Source organism: Podarcis melisellensis (genome assembly GCF_964234715.1).
Source record: "Podarcis melisellensis genome assembly, chromosome: 14".
Classification (NCBI taxonomy): Eukaryota; Metazoa; Chordata; class Lepidosauria; order Squamata; family Lacertidae; genus Podarcis; species Podarcis melisellensis.
Genome location: NC_138546.1, coordinates 32,626,442 through 32,645,651, shown reverse-complemented (window position 1 = coordinate 32,645,651; position 19,210 = coordinate 32,626,442). Strand labels below are relative to the sequence as shown.

The following is a 19,210-nucleotide window of genomic DNA, read 5'->3' as shown; positions in this document are numbered from 1 at the left end:
TTTTTGTGGAGGTCCAGATTCCCTTAGGGGGTGTTTTGTGGGAGGTACGTTTTGTTGGTGGACAGGGCTGTAGCTTGTGGTAAATGGAGCTAGAGCTAAAAGTGGGCAGGGTTTTATGTTACCTCCTCTGCACCCGGGAAGCTGCCTGGGGAGAGACAGATCATTCTCAGTGGAATTCTGAATTGTTCCTTCTCTCCTCCATTCGCCCCCACCCCATGTGAAATCAAGTCAGTGGCTGCAGTTCCCCATTTTTAGTGTCTAAGGGCCTGCCACTGCCACCCTTTGTTTATTAGTAAATGCTCTGGGTATGAGCGCACTAACATTGCAAGTATCTCTTCTTTACTTGCTGTGGGAGGGGTCAGTTCTTATTGATGGGACTCCCTCAACCATTAGATCTCTGGGCTTCTTGTGGCTTGACCTAGCTGCTTCTGTCCTGTCTGGGATGGGGCTATGAGCCACACACGAAAACTTCCATCTCTTCTGTGTAGTAACGCAGCCAGGGCCAAAGCCTAGAGCCATGTAGCCACTCTACACCCACCCATCCCATGATCACCCAAAGAGTGGCAGGTGATGGGAGGCACTGGCAAACGGATCCTGCATCAGTATCTGGATCAGGCTCAGGCCAGGCCCACAAAATTTGCCATTGGTTGCCACAGTATCCCCCCACACACACACACACAAAGGATGGAGGTGATGACTAGTCATGTTGGTTACAGTCTACCTCCACTGTTGGAGGTAGGATCCACTGGAGTACTGCTTACTGGGGTAGGTAGTGATTGTGGTGATGCTCTCTGGTCACAGGAGCACCTGGACTAAAATTGTCTTATCAAAAACTTCACTCTTGTGCTTTGTCACCACAACAGCTACTCACTTTGAGTTTTAGTAAAGCAGACAGTCTTAATTTGTCAGCGCCTAAATGATATTGAGCATCAGAACAGCTTGGCCACAATAAGGAAATTTTGCCCATGGTATGACTTCCACCTTCCCATTTCAACTCTCTGGCACACTATCTACATAACCTAGCAATTCTAAAATATAGACACACTTTACTCTTGCAAGATTGAATGTATTGCCCTCGGCTGTACTCAAGGGACGATTCCAACAAATTCCACCCAAAAAACGCTTCTGTCCCTGTGGAGATGGCAGTACCGAATTGGCGCATGCCCTTCTAGCTTGCACTCTTTAGAAAGACTTGAGGAATGAGATTATCACCCCTATTTTATTGTCCATTCCGGGTCGCCCAACCACTGCTAGTGTCCTTTCTCTTGGCAGATCAAGATGAGCAAGTGACAGCAAAGGTTGCAAAGTTTTTAGTTGGGGCACTCAGAATAAGATCCACTACAGTGGATGCTCGGGTTGCGAATGTGATCCATGTGGGAGGCATGTTTGCAACCCACAGTGCCACGTCTGCGCACACATGGCTCGCGATTCGGCGCTTCTGCGCATGCACAAAGCGTGATTTAGCACTTCTGCGCATGCGTGACCATCGAAAACAGGAAGTGACCCGTTCCGGTACTTCTGGGTTTCGGCGCATCCATAACCCGAAAAAACGCAACCTGAAGCTTCTGTAACCTGAGGTATAACTGTATTTGACTATTGATTCAGAACCCTAAAATGTATTTGTGGTGATAACACAGGGTCCCCGGACGTTTGACGGTCTATTGATCCCTGTGCCACCACTGTGCCCGCTTACCCGTTGCCACCAACCCGTTACTCTTGGGTACGCACTGAGTCCAGACAGTTAAAATTAAACCAAATAAGTTTATTTTACAAGCATTTACAAGTTTATGGTTTCTCAGATAATTTTCTTGTCAGTTTCTTAAACTTAGTTTCTTTACCGGCCTATACCTTGCTAATACCTTCTGACTGATTATCTCAACTGTTTCTCTGACTCCTCTTAACAGATTCTCTCATTCTCTCACATCAGACTAGCCCAACCCACAGACTTATCCTCCCTCTCTCTTCTCTAACTCCAGACTGACTTCTTAACAACTCAAACTTGAACTCGAACTCTTCCCCTTGGGTTCCTATAGGTTAGGCATTTTACAATTAGTCAACCCTCTCCTTATGAACCCAGTATGATGTCACACACCTAGGAGGGCAAACGCCACAGTATTTTATATAATTGACTTTTTATTTCTATTCTTTGTATATTGTATTGTTGTTTTATTGCTATAGCCGATGGCTGATACAAATAAAGATTTCATTCATTCTCTGCTCCTGCCTTTGGGCTTCACAGAAGCATCTTATGGACTAGATAGGTCTTTGGCCTGATCCAGCAGGGCTTTTCTCATGTTCTTGTATCATGGTAATATTTTTATTTTTAAAATATATTTGTTTTTACAAACAAAATGTGCACTTTCCCAGGTAAGTGTGCTTAACACCAGACTTGTAGCGCCAAAAATTCCTGGACCCAAGAAGGTGCTATGATTTCAGGTCTTGTTTTTTTGTTTTTCAGTTTCTGTGTGCTTTTTCATAGTATTGTTTTCTTTTCAAAAGGGTTGGCAAACTTTTAATTTTGTTGTAAGACATCAGGAATGTAGAAGCAGTTGCACAGCATGGAATAATAGAGGCCTGCTAATTGCATACTTTTGCAACTGAAGTAATACCTAATTAGGGATTGTTTTTGATTTTTAAAGAAATCCTGCTCCTCTGCCAAAAAAAAAAAGACTTCCAGGGCAACTTACAAATCACTAAAAAGAAAGTTTTTATCTCTTAATGACCTCAGACATACCATCTGAAAAACACAACACAAAATGAAAATGGTTTGCAGAATGGAGGAGAAAATAACCAAATACCCTTAGTTTTCACATGCTTTTTATCGGAAAAAATACAAAACGGAAAGGCACTGGTGAAAAGCAACAGTAATAATAGAATTGTAGAGTTGGAAAAGAACCACAAGGGTCATCTAGTCCAACCCCCTGCAATGCAGAAATATTTTGCCCAGCATGGGTCTCCTTGACAGATTAGGAGTCTCGTGCTCTACAGACTGAGCTGCGTCAGTAGACAAACTGTTTGGCAGATTACACAGCTCTCAGAGAATCGACAGTCCAGGCATCTGTTGCTCCAGTTCTAGCATGCAGTTGAGGCTGAAGTTGCAACCACAGCGGTAGAGCTTGCGCAGCCTGCCCAAGCCCTGTACAATATAAGCCAGACTTGCGTCTCCCAGGGTCTCGCAGCAGGTAATGTTCAAGGTTGAAAGGGGCAAGCTCCCCCTCGACAGGTGCCCAATTCCCTCGTCGGTGATATTGCAGTAGCTTACTTCGAGGATGTTCAAGCTGCTCATGCCCGACAGGAACAGAAGCCCCTCGTCCCTGATCTTCTCACAGCAGCAGAGTTTGAGGTGGCGCAAGCAGGAGAGGCCCTGGGCCAGATACCGACAGGTGAGATTGGTGAGCCGCTCGCATTCCTCAAGGTCGAGCTCCTCCAGCTGCAGGCAGCCGCGGCTGGTGATGCCCGCAAGGTGCCCAATGCCCACGTCGCTGATTCTCTGGCAGAAGCTCAGGTTGAGGCTCTTCAGCCTGCTCAGGAGCGACATGGACAGCAGAGCCCCATCCCCGATATTCCCACAGAAGCGGAGGCTGAGGTGGACCAGCCGGGGGAGGCCCTGGGTCACGTAGCGGACGGCGTGATCGCTGAGCTGGCCGCAGCCCGCCAGGTCGAGTTCCTCCAACCCCAGGCAGCCGTCGGCAGTGATGCCCGCGAGGTGCCCAATGCCCACGTCGGTGATTCTCTGGCAGAAGCTGAGGTTGAGGGTTCTCAGCCTGGTCAGGCACGACAGGGGCACCAAAGCCTCATCTCGGATGCCCCCACAGAAGCGGACGCTGAGGTAGCGCAGGCGGGAGAGGCCCTGGGCCACGTGGTGGAGGGCAACATCGCTGAGTCTGTCGCAGTTCTCTAGGCTGAGGCACTCCAGCTGCAGGCAGCCCCTTGCCGTGATGCCCGCCAAGTGCCCTACGCCCGCATCGGTGACCAGGTTGCAGTGGTCCAGGCTGAGCTTCTTCAGGTGCAGCAGCCTGTTGCTGAGGAGCAGGAGGCCTGCGTCACTCACATGCCTGCACCCCAACAGCACCAGCTCCTCCAGGCCTTTCAGATGCTTGCCAATCTGCGCCAGGCTCCTCTTGGTGACGGATGGGCAGCCGGTCATGTTCAGCGCCCGCAGGGAGGGCAGCCCGGCCCGCAAAGCCCGGCACAGCTCACTGTAGGTTTCGGGGGTGCAGTTTGCGTGGCTGACGAAGCCCATGGTGACACAGGGCGTCATCACGATCCGCACCCGACGGATGCCCCAGGCTGCCATGTTGGCCAACATCGACGGGTCGTTGCGGAGATGGCACAGGGACACGGGGGCCTCCGAACGCCACCACAAGATCTGGTAGGAAGCGGCTTGCCAGTCGCGGCACACCTGCGACACCTGGACCTGGTCCTCGTCGTCCAGGTACTCGAAGATCTTGATCAGCAGCTCCGGAGGCAGGAGAGAGATGGGAGGCGGCGGCGGCTCCTGCTCGGAACCGCTGCTGCTGCTGCTGCTGCCGCCGTCGTCCTCGGGAGGAGGCGCCTTTCGCTTCCTCCTGCCGGGACCCATTGCCTGCGGAGCCCGGCTGCAGACGAGCAAACTTCGCCTTGCGTCTGGTTAGCCGCCCGGCGCTGCTCGAGACTAGCTGCTTGCTGGACCCGTCCTCCGCTACTTGTACCCGAAGCCCAGCCCAGCGATGGGGCGGGTGAAGCCAGAGCCCCCGCCCCTTCCAGGATCTTTCTAAAGTCATGTCTTTCTTCCATGGGCGTAGCCAAGGAAATGGGGAGCAGGGGGCAGGTGCCCCCCCAAATCAAGTAAATCAATAAAAATACTTAACTGATGTTCTGTCCCCCTAACATGAAACTTGCCTCCCCCATAAATCCTGGCTACGCCCATGCTTCCTCCCCCATAATCATAGGAGCCAGCTCCAAGGGCCGAGGTCCCCTCCAATAAAATGTTTGAGGGGGCCGCCCCCCAAAGTTGATAGGCGTTGCAATTCAAATAGGGTTTGCGTGTGCCGTGTCAGGTGGTCGATTATGCGGTGTGGGCTTGCCTGCTTCCACTCCACCCTTTCCCCTCCAATATTTTATTCAAGTTAGCCCCTTTGCCCAACATGCTACCCTCCGGGTGCTGAACTACAATTCCCGCGAGCGGCGAGTTAATCATCCTGGGAGTTGCGGTTCAAAGCTTTCAGGGGGCGCCAGGTTGCCGAAGGCCGGCCTGGATTGACCCGGCTGCACCCCTGCTGCTGCTTCGCAGAATTTGGGAGGGTTGAAGGTTTATTTTTAATGAAAAAATACAATCAAGTGCTGTTTCAGTTTTATGCAGAAAGTATGTCAGAAACATACTTCCCAGTAGTGATGTATGGAAGTGAAAGCTGGACCATAAAGAAGGTTGATCGCCGAGGAATTGATGCTTTTGAATTATGGTGCTGGAGGAGACTCTTGAGAGTCCCATGGACTGCAAGAAGATCAAACTGATCCATTCTTAAGGAAATCAGCCCTGAGTGCTCACTGGAAGGACAGATCGTGAAGCTGAGGCTCCAATACTTTGGCCACCTCATGAGAAGAGAAGACTCCCTGGAAAAGACCCTGATGTTGGGAAAGATGGAGGGCGCAAGGAGAAGGGGATGACAGAGGACGAGATGGTTGGACAGTGTTCTCGAAGCTACAGACATGAGTTTGACCAAACTGCGGGAGACAGTGGAAGACAGGAGTGCCTGGCGTGCTCTGGTCCAGGGGGTCACGAAGAGGCGGATACGACTAAACAACAACATGTCGCAAACGCCGCAGCCAGAGTTTTTGCAAAGGTTTTGTGCTGTTTTCCGTGCAGGTCTCCTCTGGAGTAAGCCCCGCCCCCTGCCATAGACCTTATTCCCTAGCAAAGCGCGCCGCGCGACGGCTGCCTTCGCTTTCAAAACTTTGCCCCGTCATCTTAACTTTCGCTCCTCCCCCTTCTCCGGATTGGCTGTAGCTCCTCCCTCCTGTCGCCTCCACTTTCCTCGAGGAACACTGTTTTTTCCCTCCCGTCTCTTCCTGATTGGCTTAAGCTTCTCCACGCCCTCATTGGCTCGGAACTGGAGTTCCGAGGTGCTGTTTTTTTCATTGGACAGTTAACGAAAGGGGCGTGGTGATTACAGCTAACAGGACCCGGATGTTGCCGCGGAGGAGGGTCAGTTGCAGTTCCGGGTCTGCTGCGAGATGGATTTGGGGGCAGCGCAAGAGGGGAATCCGCCCCTGGAGCGGGAAGGGGTCCAGTTCCTTCAGCAGACAGGTGAGGGAGTCTCTGGGGGGAAAGGGGATTAGCATGTGGCTTTCTTGAGGCGGAGGGGCCAGGAAGCGGCCCTTGAAGAGCCTCCATTTTCAGGAATAGCCTACCTTAAAGCTGTCAGGTGCTGTTTGGGGACAAAGTAGAGAGGTCGTCGTTGTTTATCGGTGTTAAATCGCCTGCCTGTCGATCTGTAGAGGAGCAGCTGCGTTTTGTGCCACCTTTTTAAAAGGCAGGTGAATTTACAGGTCTTCTCAACGACTTAAATCTCGCAATCTGTCACAGGGGGAGGTCTGTCGCTGTCAGTGGTAGAGCCTCTGCTTCGCGTGCAGAAGGTGCCCTCCATCTCCAAAGCAAGGTTGTGAGAGAATTTCTGTCTGAAATCCCAGCGCAGTGAACACAGGTCTGGATGGGCCAACAATGGTCTGACTTTTTGTAAGGCAGCTTCCTAAAGCCTATGTCGTGATAAATAAAAACTAGTTTGCTGGCTTGCTATAGTGTTCTAAGTTCAAGGTTTGCAAAGGTTTACAATTGGATAGGTATGATACAGGAGGGGAAAGGAATGGAGAGGGAGGAGGAAAGCGAGTGAATGCACCTGTAGAGCATCCCCGAAGGCTGGGGATGCACCTGCTCTACAGCCTTCGGCCCTCCAGATGTTTTGTACTAGAATTCCCATCATCCTTGACTACTGGTCCTGGAAGGCCGAAGGTTTGGGATCCCTGAAGTAGAGCAATGCTAATTCCTAATCCCGTTTGCAGGGGTGGGGGTGGGTTAGGATGTGGCAGAAGTCTCCATTGCACCTGCTGGAATCATGGGCAAGCAATATGGCAACCTACAATATGGATGGTTCTGCCGTGCTAGCTTGGATGTAACGTTGCAAAAAGCACCAAAGTTGTTGCCACCCCCAGACCTCCAAATGCAGCAATGCCTCCACCATCTCATTTATCCAAATCCTCACTCAGCCGTGAAGCTCACCTAGGGCCAGACAGTGCCTCTCAGCATAACCTACCTCACAGGGTTGTTGTAGAGTTTAAATGAGGAGGGGGAGAACCATGTATGCCACCTCAGTACATGCAGTATCAAGCAACCTGTAGGTTCTTCCGCCTCTGTTTTTTTATTTTTGGTGTACTAAGTATTTGTTTAGTTTATATCTTTGGTTAATGGGATTTTGCGTTCCCAGGAAATCTCCCATCCAGGCTCAGACGAGACCTAGACAAAAGTGCCACATCATGTACTGTGTATCACATGTACTGTGTAATATGGCATTGTATCTATGGCCTACTTTTCAGCCAAGGGTGGCTCTCAAAGTGACATGCAGCAATCTACAAATGGCACCTTACAGTGGCTACGATTTGTTATGTTTATGATTTATTTGCTTTGTTCATATTAAGGGCTGGAGCCAACACTGGGCATGTGGCGTTCTGCTCATGCAGTGGGACTTCCCCTTCCTCTCCTCTCTCTGCATACTTTCAAAATATGCTCCAGACATTCCGCCATCTCTCTGGGGTAGATTTTGGGGTAGGGAGCAGGGGTTACAGAGGAGAGCAGGGGAAAGTTCCTTTGCACAAGTGGAAGTCTGCTGCGCTTGCTTTGTATAGCTGTGTAAAATAATTGACCAGTTTTATTATTTTCCCTGTCTCTCGGATGAGATTTTTGCCTTTAATCTGTTTGATAACTTGCAACTGCATTCAGGTGTTCTAGATCGCTCACATGATAAAGGAGAGCAGGCTAAATTCACCCCACCCTCTACACGTCAGAGAAAACTTTCAGCCTCCACGGGCCTTTTGTACTCATGAGGGAACGCTGTGCATTTTAGACTCCTGGTTTTCTAGCAAACAATGTTTCTTGTGGGGGGAACATGCAGAACAGGCTCCTCACTTCAGAAGCTATCTCTCCAGTTTGTGGATTAGGTGTGTGGAACTAACTAGCATGCTTGTCATCCTCGTTCTAGACTAATTTCCAGCTGCTGTTTTTCTTTCTCCCCACCCCCCTTTTTTTGAGTCCCAGTGAGTAGGGAGTTCATGGTTTTGTGTTTTTTGTGTTTATTAATGTTATGCTATGACACTTTGTAGCCAAGATGGCTGGAATTCGTGTTTAAAAAGTAGGATAAAAATGTTGAAAGCAAAATAATTTATTTCATTTATGAATTTGCTTCCTATGAAGTATTTCAAAGTGACTTCACAATACCGTAAAATTATATTCAAAACTATTGCATATCTAAAAATGGGGTGTATCCAATGTAGCACTAAGTGAAAGTCACTTAGCGTAGTTGTTCCACTGGTGAAACATTGTTGCGCAAAAGAATGCAGGAGTAGATGACTGCTAAATATGTTGCAGAATAGCTTGTGCTGTCTGTTCTGCAGCATTAAAACTCACCTGTTCTCTAATACAAGAGTACCTGCACTAGCAGACAATGTTGACTACCGCTCAGTTAAAACTAGTGCATGTATAAGAATCTTGACTTATAAGGCTTTTTTGGAAGAGGAAACAGACACAAAAAACTATAGAAATGTCACTTTTCTGATATGTAACAAGAGGAAGCTCCAACAGGTAAGTACCACCACATAATGTGTTGAATAGACCTACTGATAAGATGGTATCTGCAAGTTGCCCTCTCCTGCAGAACACAGTGATCAGTTAGGTATTGAATGTTTGAAGCTATCTTTAAGTAATATTGCGATTGAGTTGGTCAGGAATTTATTAAAGTCACCTGAGCAGGAGGCAAACTAGAAATTGCACAATGACACATGAGTGAATGCCTTGGCTGTTTCTGCTCAGGTGTGTGCCACCACCAACCCTCTGAACCAGATCTTGGTGGTGTGCAGGAGGCTGCAGGCAGAGCTGCCGACTCCTTTCCACCAACTGTATCTGTTCAAATTTCGAACGGGACACTTTGGGTTTTGACCAAAATTGCAGCCTCAAATCAGTAATAAAAAATGACCAAAGAGCTTACTTCTGTGGAACAAAATTATTTGTCCCCTTGAGGAAACTTCTCTAAAGAAGCTCAAGAAACTGTCTCATGAAAGAATATAGTAGGGGTTAATAATAATAATTTTATTATTTAATACCCTTCCCATCTGGCTGGGTTTTTCCAGCCACTCTGGGCAGCTTACAGAATATATAAAACATAATAAAGCATCAAACATTTAAAAAACTTCCCGATACAGGGAAGTTCCCTAACCCCCAGTAACTACAAAGAGTACACAAGAGACTGTGTGCCTCTTGAGTGGTTGCTGGACTTCACTTCCCATCCTTATCCAATGGACATGCTGATGGGGACAGATGAGAGTCCGTCAGCATCTTATGGGCATTACGTTGGCTCCTGCTGCCCTTCAGCCAAGCCTAATTATTGTATCTGTTACAATATTACAATTTGTTGGAAAAGAATATGCAAGGAAAACAATAAAAATTCACTTGGAAAAAAATAATAATTATTGTATCTGTTTGTGTTCTCTTCCAGTGGGCTCACTTTTTGCAGACTATGGGTGGTACATCCTCCTCAGCTCCGTTGCGATCTATCTGCTTATACAAAAGCTCTCGCGAAGCTTTCGAGGCAAGAGGCAGCCCCGCTTGGATGCAGCAGCTGTTGGTTTGTATGGGATTGGGAGAGGATGTGTTGTCCTGCACTGCTTTTGCCATACAGAGTGACTTACACACATGCCATAATACTTCACACAGCTAAATCTGTGTGCACAGCCTATGTGCGACACACACACAGGCCACAGTTTCTCCTCCATATGATATTCGTGAATGAGCTGGGATATAAGGGCTAAGGTATCCTGGACCCTGAACAGCTTGGGTCCAGGGTGTCTTAAGGACCATTTGAATGAATGACATCCCAGCTCATTCACTAAGATCATCCAGAGCAGCACTGTTAGTTGTTCCCATCACAGAGGCCTGATGGACCACAACAAGAAGGCAGGCATCTAGTGTGCCTGTTCTCCCCGACCTAACAGCTGATATGCAGGGTAGCACAGCATCTGTTTTCCTGCGTATCTTCCAGCCTCCAGCCAGCCCCAGAGCTTCAATTCTAGTTGTAGATATTTTTGGATACAGTATTTTTGGTATGGATTGAAGAGAAAGTGGCAGAGAGGGTGTTTTAATGGTGTTTAGAGGGTCTCCCCACCTTATGCAATCTCCCCGGTGTAAAGTGGGGAGTCACCTGTATCTTCCTGGCACACCTGGGCCTGGGTGGGTGTTTTGCCCCTTCAGCCAGGTGATTCTTTGGAGGGCCCCCAAACCCTCCTTCTATAGGAAGGGGACCCAGGAGGTTTTCAGAAGTGTGCAGAAGCAATGTCCCCATTCTCTATGCAGCAGCCGACATCTGGTCTCCCTCCAAGCTTTGTTAACAAAACAAACATCTGAAAGGGCCAGGAGTGACTTTGCAATTAGTGAATTGTAGATTTCAGTTTGACTATTCAGGTGAACCAGTCAAAATAATGCAGAGGGGGTTAACTAATTATTTCTGAATGGTATGCGGGGAAAGTTAGCTAAGTTGGGATTGGCTTATATTGGAACGGTTGGATCAATCCATCAACCTCTGGTGGATGATTTAGAAGGATCGGGTCCGGCATTGCTTTCACTGTGCATTTTGTGCCAGTATCCATACTCAGCAGAGTTATATCTTAACACAGCTCCTGCCTTGGAATCGTCTTTGGGGTTGAAGGTACACACAGTAGGCAGTAAACACTCATGGACACCATAAAGATTCAGTCAAGTCTAGAGGTTTACTTGACAGGTATAAAAACATATTGGTAGCAAATATATACAGACATGCTTAGAGCCCAGCAAGAGTCCAAGCCTCTCTGTCTTCTTCTCTCGCCGCAATACGCAAGCAAGAGACACAACAAATTCCACAGAACCATTGTTATCAGTACTTCCTGTCACACTCTGCATGTCCAAAGAACAGTTCCCACAGAAAACGTCCTTGCACAGACAAAATAATCTCAGCCTTATACTGCTTCTTGAAACTTCTTCTCTGTTTCTGGAAAAATGTTTCTCTCACACACAGACAGAGGATATACAACAGGATGAAAGTAGCTCAAGCCTCTTTGGACTACTTTGTGATCTCAGCTTTTGACAACTCTTTTCTGTGATTGGTTTAGAACCCGATGCTGTGGTGAGACGACAGGAAGCTCTGCTCGCAGCCCGTCTGCGCATGCAAGAAGAGTTGAACGAGCAAGCGGAAAAATTCAAAGAAAAACAGAAGAAGGTAATGCTGTTTGAGCCAGGTAGCCTTGTGTTTGACAGTCAAACCGATGTTTGGTAAAACTATGCTGACTTATGGGCCTGCCAACTCCTTGCATTCCAGGGAAAATAAGCACCCTACCCTGAGTTGGCCTTTTGTGTACTCCTTCCCTCCTGCGGGGGAAAAGAACTGGTGAACCATTTGAGTGCAGTCTCTCGCTGCCCAGCCAAGCTACTTTTGCCTGCCCAAGAATGAGTGATTTGGGTTATGTGGCCATGGCGAGAACTGCATGCAAAGGCAGTGGCACTGACTGCACCTGGCATGGTAGGGCAAATGCCATGGGCCCCAAGAAGTCCACTAGAGTGGACATCAGGTTTTGAAATTTAGGGGTGGGGGAGGAAATAATTGTAAGTGTCTGGTGCTGAAAGGAGAAACTCCAGGCAGGATCCCTGCAGTGGCCACCGTCTCTGTCCCTCTTCCTCTCTGCCCTGGTGCCTCTGGATCCCACCCTCGAATGTATGGATGCTACGTTGGGGGCCAAAGGCATTTGAGGAAAGTAGATGGTGGCTGGTGATGCTTTTCCTTTCAGGGCTAGGGGTGGGGGAAGTTGTGCTGGCCTTGATGAGTGCATCACTCGTGTGCCTGCGGCTGTTTTGAGGAGCCTGTCTCTCCAAATCATGCCCCAGAAAGCTTACTGGGCCTGGTGGCAACCATCCTGTATACCTTGCTTCCTACAAGAGCCCAGCTCTGAAAGGAGTAGCACTGCAGTGAATGGCACCACTTGAAGCCTGCCCCTGCCTGCTCCTACTGCCCACTTAGCATTTCTAAGCCTGCTCAAATGAAGGCAGGACAGTCTGGTTTTGCTCGGTACTTTCCCCCTGTAGCTGAGAGAAGGGACACTCTGCCACCAGACTGAGGCTCTTACTGGATTGAGAGTTCTCCTTTGAATGCAACAGCAGGGGAGTTCCCTGTGTCTTTTGTCCTATAGGGCGAAAAATACGGTATTCAGCCTGTATCTAGGTAACGCCCTGTGAGGATACTTTATGGAAAACAAGCTTCACTGCCACAAAAGCAAAACACTGCATGGCTTCGTCAAACAACTCTGCACCCTCTTAGGTAGCAGATGTTGCAATTAAGCATTGCCTCTCTTAGAGCTGGTTGCAGATTTTTCTGTTTCTGTCTGACTAAACCAGGCTTGCACACCTTATGACCCAATCAGCTGTTTGTTGTGGCTTCCCAGGTCCCTTATTATCAAATCTCAGGCTTGCAGTCGAGAGAGGAGGTCAATCCAAGGTCTGCCATGGCTGGCAAGCTGTGTTTGTTTTATTTAATAAGGTTTATATGCAGCGTGATCAACTGAAAATAAAACTCTTAAGCACTTTAATAGTATAAAATATTAATAAGAATACAGTGATGCATCAACAGACATTAAAAACAAAGTGACAATATACATTTATAGAAATGTAGATCAAATCAATAATATTTAAAAAACAAATGATAAGATTTACATTTATTAAGTTGTTGTTGTTTAGTCATTTCGTCGTGTCCGACTCTTCGTGACCCCATGGACCAGAGCACGCCAGGCACTCCTGTCTTCCACTGTCTCCCGCAGTTTGGTCAAACTCCTGCTGGTAGCTTCGAGAACACTATCCAACCATCTCGTCCTCTGTCGTCCCCTTCTCCTTGTGCCCTCCATCTTTCCCAACATCAGGGTCTTTTCCAGGGAGTCTTCTCTTCTCATGAGGTGGCTCCAAAGTATTGGAGCCTCAGCTTCACGATCTGTCCTTCCAGTGAGCACTCAGGGCTGATTTCCTTAAGAATGGAGAGGTTTGATCTTTGTGCAGTCCATGGGACTCTCAAGAGTCTCCTCCAGCACCATAATTCAAAAGCATCAATTCTTTGGCGATCAGCTTTCTTTATGGTCCAGCTTTCACTTCCATACATCACTACTGGGAAAACCATAGCTTTAACTATATGGACCTTTGTTGGCAAGGTGATGTCTCTACTTTTTAAGATGCTGTCTAGGTTTGTCATTGCTTTTCTCCCAAGAAGCAGGCATCTTTTAATTTCATGGCTGCTGTCACCATCTGCAGTGATCATGGAGCCCAAGAAAGTAAAATCTCTCACTGCCTCCATTTCTTCCCCTTCTATTTGCCAGGAGGTGATGGGACCAGTGGCCATGATCTTCGTTTTTTTAATGTTGAGCTTCAGACCATATTTTGCACTCTCCTCTTTTACCCTCAATAAAAGGTTCTTTAATTCATCCTCACTTTCTGCCATCAAGGTTGTGTCATCTGCATATCTGAGGTTGTTGATATTTCTTCCGGCAATCTTAATTCCGGCTAGGGATTCATCCAGCCCAGCCTTTCGCATGATGAATTCTGCATATAAGTTAAATAAGCAGGGAGACAATATACAGCCTTGTCGTACTCCTTTCTTTATTTCTCCTACTTTATGGAGTAGGATTGCTTAAATAAAAAAAGGTTGGGGTGTTTTTTAGCAGGAATGGAAAACAGTACAGTGAAGACACCGGCCTCCCTCTTATCAGTAGGCAGGAAGCTCCAGAGATTAGCTACTGCCACATTCCTTGCAACTGCCGATTGAATGTTACATGGCGCTGATAAAAGTGCCAATTCTGCAGATCAAAGCAGTTGAGTTGGCACATGCTAGATGCACATTCAGTTGGGTGGCTTATCCAAGTTGGTGTAGGTCTGAGCTACATTTTGTTATCAGGCTTTTTAAATTAATCTAAATTAAATCTGTTGTTTCTCCTTAGGCTGAAGAAGAGAAGAGAAGGCAGAAGATAGTCATGTGGGAAAGCATGCAGGAAGGCAAAAGTTATAAGGAGACCCTGAAACAGAATCAGGTTGGTTTGGTCTTTTGGGAAGGGAGGGACAAATATACAGGGGTACCTCGATTTTTGAACGTAATCCGTTCTGGAAAACTGTTCGATTTCCAAAAGGCTCAAATGGTAGTTTGCAAATTCAACAGAGAAAATTGAAAATAAACTCAGCAGAAGCCGTTCAACATTTACTTCCGGGTTTTCAGTGCTCAAAAATTGAAATGTTCGACTTCCAAGACGTTCGAAAACCGAGGTACCACTGCATTCAAAATTGAGAATGAGCTAAAATTGCTGAATTAACTCTTCCTCTAAACAGCAGGAACCTGAGCCTGGAGCATCTGCAGCGGCTGCTGCCCCAAAACCAAAACCCAACAGGAAACCTTTGCGAGGTGCTGGTAAGTTCCAAGTCTGTTTAACAGCAAACATGGTTTTGGGTCCCTCACTTACCATATTTTTCGCTCCATAAGGCGCACCGGACCATAGGGCACACCTAGTTTTTAGGGGGGGAAATCAAGAAAAAAAAATCCATCCCACTGGCTGTCGCGGCTTTGGCAGAAGCCAAGACAGTGAGCTGGATGGATCCCACTCACTGTCTTGGCTTCGTTTTTAGCCAAGAAAAAAGTGAGTGAAACATAGTTGTGTCATGGATCCCGAATGCCTTGGTACTCTTCTGTTTTGGCTCCCGAACGCCGCAAACCCAAAAGTGAGTGTTCCGGTTTGTGAATGTTCTTTGGAACCTGAACGTCTGACGGGGCTTCTGCGGGTTCCAATTGGCTGCAGGAGCTTCCTGCAGCGAATCAGAAGCTGTGCTTTGGTTTCTGAATGTTTTGGAAGTCAAACGGACTTACGGAACAGATCCCATTCGACTTCCGCAGCACCACTGTAATTGGTTTCAAAAGTGACGTTGGAGCTGAATGTTTGCACCACATTTTCAAGTCAATCAAGAGACTGCGCTGTAACTCCCTTTTCTTTTCCTTGAACAGACATGCTACAGTTTCTCTCTTGCTCCTCTCTTCTCCCAGGTTACAACCCCCTTTCTGGAGAAGGTGGCGGGACTTGCTCGTGGAGACCAGGGCGCCGTGGGCCTTCCTCGGGTGGATGAGGCTAATTCTGCCGGTGCTGTCCATTGACACCGGCAGGCATTAACTTAACTCCACAACTGTGGCTGTCTGTGGGCTGCTTGGCACAGGGACATTGGGTGGGGGGCTGTTTTTAGCACTGTAAGAGCATCAAATATGTGTGAATTGAAGGGTGGGATTCAGCTACTGAATCCTGTCTGCAGAAGCCTTGAGCAGGCACTTTAGTTTGCAAATTGGGGCATTCCTCCCTCTCTTCCCTCCTTGCGCCCCTTGGAATTGGCTAGGGGGAGGGATCAGGAGAACCGTAGGAACAGCGCATGTGGGGGGGGGGAGAGATCATTGCATCCGGGAAGCAGAAATGCTTGCGTTGAGTGGAGGGGCGCAATGTTGAATTTCCAAAACATTTTAATGTAGCCAAGCTTGCCCAAAATAAATTGTGAGCGATGCTTGCGGGACGGGGGCGGACAGCTCCTTTCCTTTCCAGTAACAGGGCCGAATACAATTCGAATATCAGTCCTGGGTATTTTTAATAGGATGAGGGTAAATAATCTATTGTGATCATCTCTGTCAAAGTTGCATACAAAAGCCCCAAGCATGTGTTAATGTTTCTGTTGCTCCATCTCTCCTATGTAAACAAGGAAGGATTGTGTGAGAAACACATGAAACCAGCCTTCCCAATCCTGATGCGCTCCAGGTTTTCAGACTCCAACTCCCATTCAGCCCCAGCCATCACAGCATATTGTCAGGGCTGATGGGAGTTGTAGTCCAGCAACATCCAGAGGTCCACAGGTTCCCCAGCCCTGCCTTTGGGAGTTTTCAACGTCACAGTTATGGATGCGATTGACCCTGTACCAAGCAGCCTTGAATGATGCAGTCCTTATAAATGGTGAACGTACCACTAATGGCTGCTGAAACCAGACAGCAAGTGGAGAGTTTTTGCCATTTCCTCTTTTTATGTTCTCAGCTTTGTATGACAAATATATATATTCTGTAAATAACATTACAGCAATTTCTATAGCTTTTTTTCTATAAAGAAGTATGTATTCTAGCTTAATAGATGTGTCTCGAGCAAGTAAATTGGTTGTGTGTGGTTTGTTCTGAAGATCTTCCTTCCCCGCCCCTCCCTCCCCGTTCAAAACATTGTTAATTAATAAATATTATTTATATAGTGCTAGCAGCGTACAGGAGTCTTTGCAGAGAAGCATAAGGGAGGGGAGGAAAAATACCCAGAACAAAGCAGGTCTTGCTAAGAGAGTGTAGCTTGCAATCTAAAATTTTGCTGAAGAGGAGGATATTATCTGCATATGTTTGAAATACTTTGGACTCCTTCTTTGACAAAAGGGAGAAATAAAAGAGGCTTGCAAGCAGTGCAGAAATAAAGACTATCATGTAAATAAAACAATTGGAAATGAAACACGAAGCTAGGGCTGTGGTCCTTGTACATGGGGGAAAGCCAATATGGTGTTCTCTTGATGTTGGCTGGATTACCAACTCCTATCAGCCCTAACCACTGGCCTTGAAAGCCAGGGTTGGTGGGTCTTGGAGTCCACAACTTGAGGAGGAAATCACATTGGCTACTCCTGCTGTACACACTTAACTTGGGAGTAAGCCCCACTGAGTGTTTGCAGCAGAGCAGGTGCAGGTAGGATTGCCCTGTTAAGTACAGCAGACTAAAACGAGCCATGGGAAGAACTCACGAGAAACTTTCTTCAGCAGCAGTCCCCAAGTCTGCCACGGATGTGATCCTCTCAAAAGCAAGTTACGTTCATCTTGATGGAAATTATTCAGAGAATCAGAGAACTGTGGTGTCGGAAGAGACACCAAGGGTCACCCAGTACCAGCCCTTTGCAATGCAGGAATCACAAGTAAAGAATCCCTCATCGATTTTTTTAAAAAAAATATTTAATCATTTTTTCAATAATAACAACCACAAAAAACACATGCAACAAAAACAGTAATAACACTAATAATTCAATTTAACATTTCATATTTGAGTACTGATATACCTATGACTACACCTTTTTAACAATATTTCCCCACCTCTCATCCCCCTACTTCCCAACACCGTCTGCCTTATCGCTTAAAGATTCCTTCCAGATTTCTTCATATTTATCCATTCTTAATTTGCGTCGACATTCAATTCGTTTGTATGTGGCTAGTCTGCCCATATTGTCAATCCATGTGCTCCATGGAATCTTTTTGCGGCTCTTCCAATTCATCAGAACAAGTTTTTTTGATTCTAATATGGCACAGTACATCCATTTTTTGAACCCCTCATCAATGGCCATCCAACCTCTGTTTAAAATCTTCCAAAGAAGGAGTGTCCGTCATCTTCCAAGGTCGTCCGTTCTGCTGTCAAACAGCTCTTCCCGACAGAAAGCCCTGCCTAATATTTACTCTGAATCTCCTTCTTTGTAATTTGAATCCCATCGGTTTGGGTGCTAACCTCTGGAGCTGCAGAAAGGTGAGTAGAGGATCGCAGCCCTGCTGTGGCTGTGCATGCTAACACACATCTCCGTGGGTGAAAACAGTTGCAAAAGGCTCTTGCTGCTTATCGGAAAACGTCTCTCAGGCTGAAGCCTCGACCAAAGCTGCTTCCTGGAAGGCGTATTTAATTAACATGGAAAGATTTTTATCCTGCACTTAACTGCTCTGCAAAGGAGCCTTAATTTATTAAAGTTAGGGCCCAGGTGACATGTTTTTTTAATCTTCAAAACCACCCTTTCCATGGAGGCGCAGATGGCAGCTATAACAAAGGCGGCATTTTTTCATCTCCGCCAAGCTAAGCAGTTGGCTCCTTATCTCTCTCGCCCTGACCTAGCCACTGTGATCCACGCGACGGTCACCTCCAGACTTGATTATTGGAACTCACTCTACGTGGGGCTGCCCTTGAGACTGACCCAGAAACTCCAGCGGGTGCAGAATGCTGCGGCGAGACTCCTTATGGGGTCCTCGCTGTGGGATTACATTGACCCAGTGCTATACCAGCTGCACTGGCTCCCGGTGGAGTACAGGATCAGGTTGCTGGTTTTAACCTTTAAAGCCCTATACAGCCTAGGACCCTCATACCTACGGGACTGCCTCTCCTGGTATGTCCCACAGAGGAGCTTACGTTCTTCAAATAAAAACATTTTGGATGTCCCGAGCCACAGAGAGGTTAGGCTGGCCTCAACCAGAGCCAGGGCTTTTTTGGCTGTGGCCCCAATCTGGTGGAACACTCTGCCGTAAGAGACTAGGGCCCTGCAGGACTTGACATCTTTCCGCAGGGCCTGCAAGACAGAGCTGTTCCACCAAGCCTTTGGCCAAGGCACAGTCTGACCCCCTCCTTTGGTGATCATCGTAGAACTCTGGCCCAGTGGTTGCCATTTGATTTTGAATTGATTTTAGAATACTGATTTTAGAATGCTGTTTTACTTTTATTGTTGTTAGCCGCTCTGAGCCCAGCTTCGGCTGGGGAGGGTGGGATATAATTAAAATATTATTATTATTAACACAGGAAGGATTTTTTTTTTGTGGGATCCTTTTTTATGCCAAGTTAGGTATGCCAACTTTTACTCATGCCATGATCTACAAATATAAACCAGAGAAAAGGTTTTTGATTTGGTTTAACCCCCAGTTACACCAATGGTGAGAGCACACTGGATGCAAAGTTAGCAGGAGTGTGTACACAGCCCAAATGTACGTACACAGTGCGTACACAGCCGAAATTGAAAAGATTGGGCAAGTCAGCTTAAAGCAGTGGTGGCCAAACCTGAACCTCCAGCTGCTTTGGGACTACAACTCCCATCATCCCTAGCTCACAGGACCAGTGGTCAGGGATT

General features: G+C 47.2%; 2 protein-coding genes across 4 annotated transcripts in view; one reads left to right on the top strand and one right to left on the bottom strand.

The window, feature by feature from the left end:
• Positions 1-4,851, bottom strand: part of LOC309356816 (F-box and leucine-rich repeat protein 13-like) — a 243,429-nt gene extending 238,578 nt beyond the window's left edge. The window contains exon 1 of one of the 2 annotated variants that reach the window (XR_014162896.1): positions 2,812-4,851. Coding sequence is in view for 1 of the 2 variants with exons in the window: in XM_081888605.1 (XP_081744731.1) it covers positions 3,035-4,582 (1,548 nt within the window). In the remaining variant the exon portion in view is untranslated. Of the gene's footprint in view, positions 1-1,741 lie in introns of those variants that run through there. The other variant, XM_081888605.1, reaches the window with a different exon arrangement.
• A 1,281-nt stretch (positions 4,852-6,132) lies between these two features.
• SELENOS (selenoprotein S) lies at positions 6,133-15,829 on the top strand. 2 transcript variants are annotated; one of them, XM_081888823.1, is made up of 6 exons: positions 6,133-6,286; positions 9,741-9,869; positions 11,386-11,492; positions 14,245-14,334; positions 14,630-14,705; positions 15,333-15,829. In XM_081888823.1, exons 1-6 carry the CDS (start codon positions 6,214-6,216, stop codon positions 15,410-15,412), a joined length of 555 nt encoding a protein of 184 aa, XP_081744949.1. In that variant the 5' UTR covers positions 6,133-6,213; the 3' UTR covers positions 15,413-15,829. The 2 variants fall into 2 exon arrangements, with proteins under 2 accessions (XP_081744949.1, XP_081744948.1); XM_081888822.1 differs by having other exon boundaries at positions 14,627-14,705.
• The last annotated feature ends 3,381 nt before the right edge of the window (positions 15,830-19,210 follow it).

Bases quoted from the DNA above. Each gene is read 5' to 3' on its own strand.
- SELENOS (XM_081888822.1), top strand. From the start codon at position 6,214: ATGGATTTGGGGGCAGCGCAAGAGGGGAATCCGCCCCTGGAGCGGGAA. The intron at 11,493-14,244 runs GTAATGCTGTTT...GTTTCTCCTTAG, and splicing joins TCAAAGAAAAACAGAAGAAG to GCTGAAGAAGAGAAGAGAAG. The intron at 14,335-14,626 runs GTTGGTTTGGTC...TCCTCTAAACAG, and splicing joins AGACCCTGAAACAGAATCAG to CAGGAACCTGAGCCTGGAGC.